The sequence below is a fragment of the Carassius auratus genome, chromosome 8, assembly GCF_003368295.1.
Source record: "Carassius auratus strain Wakin chromosome 8, ASM336829v1, whole genome shotgun sequence".
In the NCBI taxonomy this organism is placed as follows: Eukaryota; Metazoa; Chordata; class Actinopteri; order Cypriniformes; family Cyprinidae; genus Carassius; species Carassius auratus.
The window spans coordinates 2,197,308-2,208,929 of record NC_039250.1 but is presented as its reverse complement, the minus strand read 5'-3'; the positions used below and the strand labels follow the sequence as shown (position 1 = coordinate 2,208,929).

The 11,622-nt window shown below is 36.5% G+C and overlaps 1 protein-coding gene across 1 annotated transcript; it reads right to left on the bottom strand.

Annotated features, from left to right (window-relative positions):
- Positions 1-4,783: 4,783 nt before the first annotated feature.
- On the bottom strand, positions 4,784-6,533 carry LOC113106952 (alpha-(1,3)-fucosyltransferase 9-like). The gene is made up of 2 exons (XM_026269029.1): positions 6,282-6,533; positions 4,784-6,043 (listed from the first exon to the last, which is right to left on the bottom strand). Exon 2 carries the CDS (start codon positions 6,034-6,036, stop codon positions 4,924-4,926), a length of 1,113 nt encoding a protein of 370 aa, XP_026124814.1. The 5' UTR covers positions 6,037-6,043; positions 6,282-6,533; the 3' UTR covers positions 4,784-4,923.
- Positions 6,534-11,622: the final 5,089 nt, after the last annotated feature.

The window sequence follows — 11,622 nt, the reverse complement described above, 5'->3', positions numbered from 1 at the left end:
AACAGTGAAAGCTAACACCATGTTTTCTGATGATATCTCCCAAGGGTAACATATAAAGCGTGAAGAGTAGTGGCCCTAGTACTGAGCCTTGAGGTACTCCATACTGCACTTGTGATCGATATATTACACCTTCATCTACTGCTACGAACTGATGGTTTCTAAGCCTTATAATTTCTTCAACAAAAAAACGTGCATATCACAACCATTACAAAAATAAACCATGGTTTGGTTTTATCATAGTAAGAGTCATTATAAAGTTATAGCCACAGGTAAATGTCGAGAGCTACAGTTGTGATTTGTAAATAATACAATTTATTCATTTAGTTTTTTATTTGATTAAAGTTATTTTTTCACCCCTATAGTAGGTGTTTTTTCCATCATCATATTTGAGGAAGGGGGACACAACAATACAATCCTGCTTAGGGCACCCATTTGGCCAGCAGTGGCTCTGAAGGTGTTGTTATACACGTCTGTGTGCTCTACTACTACTACACACACACACACACTGAAGCATGCGTGGTGTTTTCAGCTCTTCACTATATTGACGCATGATGTATGCTACACATAAAAGCCAGTGCGCCATGAGAGGATTTTACCATTTCATTTGATAAAACTATCGTCATTCATTCATATCGTATACACAGACAGAAACGGAAATGTAACTTAAATGTAACTTAACTTGAAGAAATTCAAACAGAACTATAGCACTATTGCACAGTAGAGAATGCTATACATCAAGTAGGCCTATTAGATAATAGAAATAGTTTTTTTTTTTTAAACACAGAAATTCTGTCTACAACTCACCAAAATAAAAGTTTGGTCAAGCTCAAAGAAATTATGTAAGAAATTGCTTAGTAAAATATACTTAACAAAAAGATATACTAAAACATTATTTTAAAGGAATATCACACAAGTTTTCATAGAAGTTTTAATCTAAACTTGCCAAAACAATAACACCATATTTTTCAAAAACAATTTCCAAAAGTACATTTGTATTTGTGCCTATAATGCTTATTTATTTATTATTATTGTCAGATAATAAAACCTCTGCTTCAGGGACCATATTCATATAACATCTAAGGTTAAATGTAGCTCTTGACTGGTTGATTTAGATGATGATTAACACTAAACTGTAGAAAATCAGTTGAGTCTCCCAACCTGGAAATGTCATTAGCTGTTAAAATCTTGTGTTTCTTATAATAAATTAACATATTGATAACACTGAACCTTTTATAACGCTCTTAATTACATGTCGATGCATACTGTATGCATTAGTGAGTGTGGTGGTGCTTATGGGGTATGGTCACTTATTCCTTACATGAACTGTTTCAAATGCAAGACATTGATTGCATGAGATTAAGTTTGTAAATGATAGCCTGTGCCCTTTTGTAGTGTGCACATATATTTATCATCAAACTGTGATAACTGTGACTAAATTCGGTATATATACGTCTGCCATATGTTGCCACCCCTCAAAAAATGTGGATCACATCAAAGCATTTTAGATTGTTTCTTCTTATTGTGTACGTTCATAGAGAGAGAGAGAGAGAGATGGGACATACAGTAGTGTGCACGTGGCTTGTCTGTGCAAAAGATCAAACAAATGAACGCATTGAAAGTTTAATGACGATTACAACAGGTTTTCTCAAATCCAGCACTGTCTTTGTCCTACAGAATACAAACTCAATTGCCCGTAGCTTTCTAGTAGCCTTACTCTGAAAACCTTGGTTAAAATACACAAGAGTTAGCTGTGAATCTTGCAAACATTCAACTTTGCTCGCACTAATGTCTTGCTTTGGTCTAAACTGGAAGTGTTCCATTAACTCTGTTAAACTAGAGTGTACTAAAACACTATAAACACTTCTAAAGGTTTATAATTTTGTTCAGTGTGGAATCACTAAAACCGTAACTAAAATATATAAAAAAATAAATAGAAATGTGTTCACAAAATAAAAACTAAACTAAAACAAAACCATTAATGAAACTAACTAAAACTAAACAGAAATTATAGATAATTTGAAAACAACATTAAAGTAAAAACGAATATAAAAATTCAAATATGCTTGCTGCTGTGAATGAAAATGAAGTCATGGGACAGTCGCACCACCCACAAAGATCTTGTGCACAAAACACTAGTGGAAATACACAATAATGAGAAATCAACAGACATCATGATAAGCAGTGTTTTTATACTTAAAACTGCATGTGTAATAAAATAAATGTATAGAAAAATAAGTCTTATTTCATGCAATGTTGTTTCCCTAACAAATTTGTATGTGCGCAAATGTACATAGCTTTGTTCATTTTTATTAGTTTATTAACTTTTTTGTTTTGTTTTCGGAAGAAAAATATGCCTTTTTAAAACCATTTGAATCTTACTGTGCTGTAGACTACAATTCTTTTTTTATGACAAAGTGGATTGTGCAATCATGTATAATGTGATGAGTAACAGCAAGACAAACCCATGTGAGTGTATCATGTGAAACCAATAAACCTGAAAAACTAGTCTCATACCCAAGAAAGGCCAAGCCCACCATTGTTCAAAAATATTAACTTTAGAACAAACAGAACTTTACTTCCTTGCATACTTTTTGAGAACGGCATGTATCATTATTTACCCTTACTCTAGCTGTTTTGCTGTTTCAACTAATTATTTAGCAAACAGTTCCACAGAATTTTTATGTTCAGTCAATTTCTGACTTACCTGAATTGTTTTTATTTTTTTTTATTTTTTTTAGTTGGCTCAATTATACTGAACTAGTTTTATTCTCCATTAAACTAAAATGTTTTTATTGGTTGAACAATATCTCTGTTTGTATTTAACTTTTAGCTTTGTGTATTTAAAGCTATTGTTTATGTTCAAACAGCAACATTACACACCAACTAAAGTTAAAAACCACTCCTTTAAAAACTCAAACTGACCTGGTTGCATCTGAAAACTTGCAATGCTGACAAAAACCTATGGCCACACCGTGATAGAGAAAGAAAAGCACAATTTATCTAAAAATAAATAAATAAAAAAAATAATGTGTAATGTAACAATATCACTTAGTTGAAATTGTGATAAATCAGAAGTTGCAACCATTTTTGTTGTTGTTGATAAATACGAACTGGTTCCTAGAGAACTTACTAAGATTAGATTAGATTAGATTCAACTTTATTGTCATTATGTGCAGAGTAAGTGAAGCTATGATTTACAGAATATACAATGGAGTTGCTATGTACAGTATTGAGCAGAGTATATACAGAATATAAATAGAAATGCAATGTATGTACTGACATTAAACCCTGCTTTGATAAAAGCCTTCAGTTGTTCATTTCCATTTGGAATAAACGAGAGCAGAAACACCGTTTGTAATGTGGCTGGTTTGTGATTGTTAGCCACATTTAATGTTGTCTTTTAACTTCATGGGACAGTTGCAAAAGTTTGCACATGCTAAAACTCATTTAATACGCCCACGTTAACTTTACATTAGGCTACATGTTTCAAAGATTATGGTAAGTCGTATTAAGCAACATGGCTTATAAAGAAAGACCACATAATCTCTTCATGCTATCTTTTCACTAAGCAGAAGCACAAAAATGTCATACAACATGCCAAAATTAAACCTAAAATTAATTATAGTAACACAGCTTTTGACATTAAGTGTTTTATGGATTTAAAAAAATGAAAGACCACGTTCCCTTAACATGAACAGTTAATTTCCCTCAGACACAGTGTATAGCACTTATTCAATGGTTGTGAATTATCTCAATATTGATTTGTTTTAATTCACTTAGTCACTTTTGACTGGAATTGAAAATAACCCTTCATGTAATTTTTTTAATATATATTTGTGTAGACTTTATATGTCATCTCAACTAAGCCCTAGCAATAAAATGAGTTCAACTTAAATATGTTTACCCTTCCAACATTTTGTTGTCTATTTAATATTATTATTAAATGAGCTTGAGCTCAACTATCATCCTTCATGAAGACACTGACACACACATGGAAACCTGAGACGTGACAAGAAACACGTGAATGTCTCAGTTGCATAACAACAAAATAATTAGCTCGAATGTCAACTAAACATTGCACTCAGCAAACATTTGCTATATTTATAAAAGTTTATTTGAATTTGTTTGCACTGAACTCTACATTCCAAACACCAAATTAATCTTCAACACTTAAGAGAAAGACTGCAGGCCTTTTTGGAAAAATGCAAGTATAAAAGTATTTCTGATAAGTGTAACTATTTGTATGAAAAAGAAATAGTCCGTAAGAGTGAGCAAATGTGCTGACAGTATACTTTCAGCTCTCTCACTCATAGTCAAACGTTGCTTCACAGCTATATGCTCACAGCTTTACAGCTTCAATAGCTGATGAAAATCACCTGCTCTTGAGTGACATAAAGCCTGATTTTCTGGATATTCTGAGAGACAACTCTCAAAATGAAAAAAGGAAACATTTAAGCACACTCCTAAACTAGTTAATCAAGGTCTGCGGGTTACTTGACAGTGATAATCCAGCATGTCTAGAGGGAGAAAATCTAGTTCAAACTAAATCTAACACACCTGAATCTGCCAAAGTTCTGTCAAAATTAATGAATAATGTGCATTTATTATTAGCTGGTGCTATTAATAAAGCAGCACATAAATATTGTATTTACATGTAATTCTTCACCATTTCACTTTATCAGGAGATCTCTACAAATTAATAAAAAAACACAAGCAATTACGAAAAGAGTTAGCTTGGAGCTGGAATACAAATTAAAACAAAAGTACAAACATCTTCACTTAATTAGGTCATCCATAAGCAATGATTTATTAAAAAACTTCCAATAAAAATCTCATGTCAAAAGTAACAGATCATATAAAATACAATCTATTTCATAAACATTGTAGTCAGTGACTGATAATGTAAGAAAACCTGAGGTAAGTTTAATTAAAGTACCACTCATAGAGATCATGAGCTTCTTTATAATGCTTATATCTCGCTACATAGTCACAAGCAGTGCAGATAGGAAGAATAAACTCTTGTGTCTGTTGTATTAAATGAGGACTTGGAGTGAGATGTTTCCTCCAGTTAAAGTACTTGCGATATGCATCTTCATCCTTGTCCAGATAAAGCAGATATTTGGCTAGTGACTTTGCGTCTGGGAAGTCATTGACATGAATGAAGGACTCGGCAGGAACAAAGTTTTCATAGTTTCTTCTCGGAGGACCCAACACCACAGGGACGGTCCCCGCAGCGAGCGGCCCGTTGATCTTCTCAGTGATGTAGTCCTTGTGGATGGAGTTTTCAAAGGATAGGTAAAATTTACAGCTGGCCATTGTTGGATAGTAATCATTATAATCCAGGAACCTTGCATAGGCCTTTCCGAACAAAGTCACTTGTATATATTTGCTGAATTCTCTATAAAAAACATTCCTTGTGTCGACACCAGTTGAGGGACTGTTGTTACTCACAATCCAACACACCAGTTTGTCCTTTTTGGGAATCACAAAATCCTCATTAGGCTTTTTATTGTTCATCAAGCGCAACCGTACAGGAATATCAGCATCATGTCTGTAGCTGAGAGTGAGATTGAACAGGTTTTCCAGACCTGGTATCTTTTTGGTGTTGGTTGGTGATTCCACATGCAACCAAATCCACCTTTGGAACGGAGGACGAGGAGATGGAGGAAGGTTGGACAGATCCCAGCTGATGGCTTTATGAAAAATTATGACATCATCTGCATCATTGTAGAGAGCTCTATCATCCGTCAGATGACAATTATCAATATTATAAAACTTTTTGCAGTCACTGAAATCAAACCTATAATTTTCAGGCCACACCCATAACAGAACTATAGGTTTCTCCTCTGCTTTTTCAGTCACAGAGTTGTTGCTCTTGGCAGAGTTGATTTGTGATTTTTGATTTGGTCTAAAAACTGGAGGTGGACAGTTTTTTGAAGGTGGGAACCAGAAAAACATAACGCCAAGAGAGATGATTCCTGCCAAAGACATTATGATACCCAGACGAAACAGCGATTGTCCATTTGTGTTTGCCATTCGTGACCTGAAGAGAATAATTTAAGAAAGTTTTTTTCACTTTTACAAACAAGAATTTCACAAAACTCTTCAATAAAACTTCTGTAGGATCAGTTCACAGGTTTGTGAGAAGCAAAAGCTACACAAGTAAAAGTTAATCATTATCTTGTAATAAAATATAAAGTTGAAACTTTGACCATTTTAGTCTAACAAAAATATATTCAAATGGTATTTTTTGAAACAAAGTACTTAATTCAGTTCCTCACCTGATTAAAAGAGAAAAAAAAATTGTAATTTGGTGTCCTTTATACTGACAAACGCCGAAGAGAGTTCCTTCAAAAGAAGAAGTAAAAGTATAAATTGAGTTGTCTTGAGGTTTGTGACACCTGAAGACAGTGCCGATGCTGAGACACAAACCAATGACTAGTCAGTATACATACATCACACCTATAGCTTAGGGGCTAAGGAAAGACTTTAAGGTGCAATTTCTAAGTAGGTGGAGTTGATCTGTGTGTGCTAGTGTTATGAGATTATAAGTTTCTGTGGGCAGTGCATACATGAATATTCAAGAGTTTCCCGGACATACATGTGGAACCAGGGGGCAGGGTTTCTTATTGTATTGAAGCACCCCTGGGCTCCGCCTTTGGCTAGCGGACCCCCACCTGCTGTTAGCATTCCAGTGACTCCCATTCATTTTGGCGTCACTTTTACAGCGAAAAACTTTACATCTGAGGCGTTTAAAGACTCAATTTGTCCACTAATTATTTCTAAAGAAACACAAAAATGTATATAAGGCCCCATTACCTTGTATCTTATATTATGTTACCGTAGAAGCAGTTTTTGTAAGAAATAGGCTAACGATTGCCTCATAACCTGCGACTCTCTGTCGAACAGTAGAGAAATTACCGTATGGACAGGAGAAGCTCGCAGGCAATCTTTTACTGTCTATGAGGCAATCGTGGAGGCATAAAGTCAAGGGAGAAGCCCATAGAGAGTCCATACAAGCAATGGGATAAAATTATTAAACCACGCCTGCAAGATTCGGTGGGTGATTCAGATTTCTCCTGGCACAGCGATTAGAAGACAATTGTCAGACAGGTTGCTCACGTGACAACTATATCATCAAGCTCAGTTTGAGCCTGTGCAGTACACTCAACCGCCAGGAAGTGTGTGCTTCTAATTGACTTCTCTTGTCTTCGTTGAACCAAATGGGGTTGCTGTGTCCATTTCTTTTAATGTCTATGCTTCGGAACTGGTTCGTGAATCATTTGATTCACATCGGGACGAGCAGGTTAGTGAATCATTTGATTCACATCGGGACTTCGGAGCGGGTTCGCGAATCAATTGATTCACATCGGGACTTCGGAGCGGGTTCGCGAATCAATTGATTCACATCGGGACTTCGGAGCGGATTCGCGATTCAATTGATTCACATCGGGACTTCGGAGCGGGTTCGCGAATCAATTGATTCACATCGGAACTTCGGAGCGGATTCGCGATTCAATTGATTCACATCGGAACTTCGGAGCGGATTCGCGATTCAATTGATTCACATCGGGAATTCGGAGCGGGTTCGTGTAATACTCCTGTAAAGGATGATATTAAATGAATGAGCATTAAAGCGATGTTTCTTCACCGATGCTTTATCATGAATAAATACAAATGATGTGAATTGCACAAGTGCATAGTCTCACACTTTTCAACAGTACAATCACAAATGCATAGTATCAACACAGTATTGACCTAGATGCTGTTACTGTAACCACAAATCACAATTTATGACACAAGGCCAGGTATGTAAATAGGTCCACTCGACTACATAGTCTTCTCAGGGCGTCATACATACACTAGTATCAGTGAATAAGCATGAAATAAACTCATAACAGAAGGAATAAGGAATAACAAACATATATAATGAATACAGTATAACATGAAACGCATACAACAGTACATACGTTTTGCTTTATGTCCTAATAACCAGCGTGCAAGCTATTTACGGCACATTTATGCTAACCATGTGCTCGGATTTGATGGTTAACATTAAACTGAGTTTATGAACATATCAATGCATCTCGAAAACAATTAATATAGAGAACAGTCTTTCTTACAAAACGATTACAGCAATGATGATGTGCCTTGTGTACATTTTATACCTGTAAAGGATTATATTAATGAATGAGCGTTCAAGCGATGTTTCAAATCAAGGAAATAGATATTGATAATTGTGCATCATGTCACATGAAATATACACAAGAATAAACTGATAATAATTATAATTATGATAATTATGATAATTATGATGTGAATTATGATAATTATGATAATTATAATTATGATTCACATCAGGACTTCGGAGCGGGTTTGCGAATCATTTGATTCAGATCGGGACTTCGGAGCGTGTTTGCGAATCATTTGATTCAGATCGGGACTTCGGAGCTGGTTTGCGAATCATTTGATTCAGATCTGGACTTCGGAGCTGGTTTGCGAATCATTTGATTCAGATCGGGACTTCGGAGCGGGTTTGCAAATCATTTGATTCAGATCGGGACTTCAGACCAGGTTTGCGAATCATTTGATTCAGATCGGGACTTAGAGTGGGTTTGCGAATCATTTGATTCAGATCGGGACTTCGGAGCGGGTTTGCGAATCATTTGATTCAGATAGGGACTTCGGAGCGGGTTTGCGAATCATTTGATTCACATCGGGACTTCGGAGTGGGTTTTCGAATCATTTGATTCAGATCGGGACTTCGGAGCGGGTTTGCGAATCACTGGATTCACATCGGGACTTCAGCTGTGTCCCAAAGTGAAGTGCGTGGACTCCGAAGTGCGCATTTGAAGTGCGAATGCGTCACAGCAGCACGACGAAGAGTGTCCCTGTGACGATTGGGTTTAGGAGAAACACAAGAAGAGGGTAGGATCCAAATGCAAGTATGGTTTATTGTAACAAAAAGGTAAATACAAAATAAACTGTCTTGAGAGACAAACAAAACAAAACAAAAAGGGAACCAGATGAAACGGATAGGAAACTCGGAGGAACAAGAAGGTAAGGGGAAGTCTCGGGAGATGAGAACATAAGCACATAGGGTAAGGACTCCATACAGATGACAGAGAAAGACAGCTATACATAGGGAGACTAATGACAAAGGATTGTCAGCACCTGTGTGATTTAATTGGAGTGCAATTACTGTGAAGACAGAACCAGACTAGAGGAATTAAAGTGCCTATGGTGAAGTGCCTAAGGAGAAGTGAACTCACTAGGGAACACCCAGGAAAACAGAGACTGACAGCGTGACAGTCCCAAAGTGAAGTGCGTGGACTCCGAAGTGCGGCTGACGAGTGTGATTGCTTCACAGCGTCACGACGTAAGCTGTCCCACAGTCAGAATGTGCACTTGGAAGGGCGCATTTGAAGTGCGAATGCGTCACCGCGGCGCGACGAAGGCTGACGAATTTCAAAAGCGACTTCAAATGGGCCCTTCAGTTCCCATGAAAATAAAGTGTACATCTGATGGACACTTCGCACCCTGCCATATCCCAGAATCACTTGCGTGCATACGACGACCGTGTTTATATTCAAATAACAAGGCAGGTGAGACTTCTGTGGGGGACTTCACATTGAAATGTAAGTATTGTGTTTTCATTTACCCAAATATCTAGCCAAAGTGTTAAAGTGCTGTCATGCAAGAGATGTCTACAAATGGTTTAACCAAACCTTAGCACTTCAGTATTTTGTATGCATGTCCTACTGTGTCTATTTTCTAATGTTAAGATCTCTTTGTTTTTTTAGTTTTTTTATTGTTATGTGTGTTTCCATTTTCTCATTTTAGTACTATTCTGGAGAAAGTGAGCCTGCTGGGGAAAGACTTAATACAAAGTTAATAGACAATTTTTTTTGCTGAAATTGATTGTGCTGTTGTTATTAACAGGCGTGGTTTATTTGCTAAGTGTCCTGGGACAGGTGAGGGAGGGAGTGGAGCTGCTCAGGGTGCAACTCAAACTCGATAGAGAGAGAGAAAGAGAGAGAGGGAGGATTCACGGGTTCATGAATCATTTGATTCACATCGGGACTTCGGAGCAGGGGGGCAGGGTTTCATATTGTATTGAAGCACCCCTGGGCGCCGCCATTGGCTAGCGGACCCCCACCTGCTGTTAGCATTCCATTGACTCCCATTCATTTTGGCGTCACTTTGACAACTAATAACTTTACATCTGAGGCATTTAAAGACTCCATTTGTCCATGATTTATTTCTAAAGTAACACGAAAATGTAAGGCTCCATTACCTTGTATCTTACGTTATGGCCCCGTAGAAGCAGTTTTTGTGAAAATAGGCTAACGATTGCGTCATAACCTGCGACTCTCTGTCGAACAGTAGAGAAATTACCGACAGGAGGAGAAGCTCGCAGGCAATCTTTTACTGTCTATGAGACTATCGGGGGGACGCGGAGGCATGAAGTCAAGGGAGATAATTAATCAGAATACTTACCAAAATTTGCTCCTTTTCACGCTTGCCGTCTCTGCAAGACTCGGTGGTTGATTCAGAATTCTCTTGGCACAGCGATTAGAAGACTAACAATCGTCAGACAGGTTGCTCACGTGATATCTACGTCATCATGCTCAGTTTGAGTCTGCGCAGTACGCTCAACCCCCAGGCAGTGCCTGCTTCTAATTGACTTCACTTTTCTCCGTTGAATCCAATGGGGTTGAGGTGACCATTTATTTTACTGTATATGGGTATCTTGTATCTCAGCAGGTTTAATGGAATATTTTTGAAAAAAGGTAAATGTATTTACAGCATTGCACAAACCTGTGCCTAAACTACATTTGTTCATCATTTTTTAACAACTCATAATGTTTTTATTAGTCGGCACGTTTTGTTCAGTCGTCACTGACTGAATGATTGCAGACACTCAGCACACTTAAGCTAGTTGTATAATTTCTTTGATTTCAGTTTGTTGTGCTGTAGCTTGCAATGCTTTAAAACTATGTCTGTTGTTAGCTGTTAAGTGCAGCAGCTGAAATAAACCTGTATTCATGGACTAATTGTTTTTCATCTATGCTGATGTGATTATTCTTAAACTGTTAAGCTATGTTTAAAAAATGAATATGAATCTAAGAACACACACACAAACATGAAAGTGTTCCTTTTAATAAGTAAAATTTGGATTTAACAAAATTGTATGGACAAACGTTTCATATATTAAAATTTAGAAGGTGCACACTGCACAGAGTCATTCATGCAAACACAAAACACAAAACACACATGATACTTAATGTAATAAACGTTCAGTTAACAACAGAACAGCCCAAATGTACATAACTGACAACAAAAACTATTTAAAAAAATAATGATTATTTAAACAAAATACTCTCAAATGTGGAGAGTCATGCAGGGAATTCTGGGAATATCACTTTACAGTTTTTGACTATAAATTATACATTTATTTGTTTTTTTTTTTACTTTAACTAAAAACTGTACTATTTGACAGTTTTTCCCTGTATGTAGTACGGCAACTTATTGTTAACCTATTAACAGTTTATTCCGTAGCGTTTTTACAAAATTTTACTACAAAATTGACTACAAAATTACACTTTTTTTTTTTTTTTT

Excerpts from the sequence above, each read along its gene's own strand:
- LOC113106952 (XM_026269029.1), bottom strand. The coding sequence starts at position 6,036 with ATGGCAAACACAAATGGACAATCGCTGTTTCGTCTGGGTATCATAATG.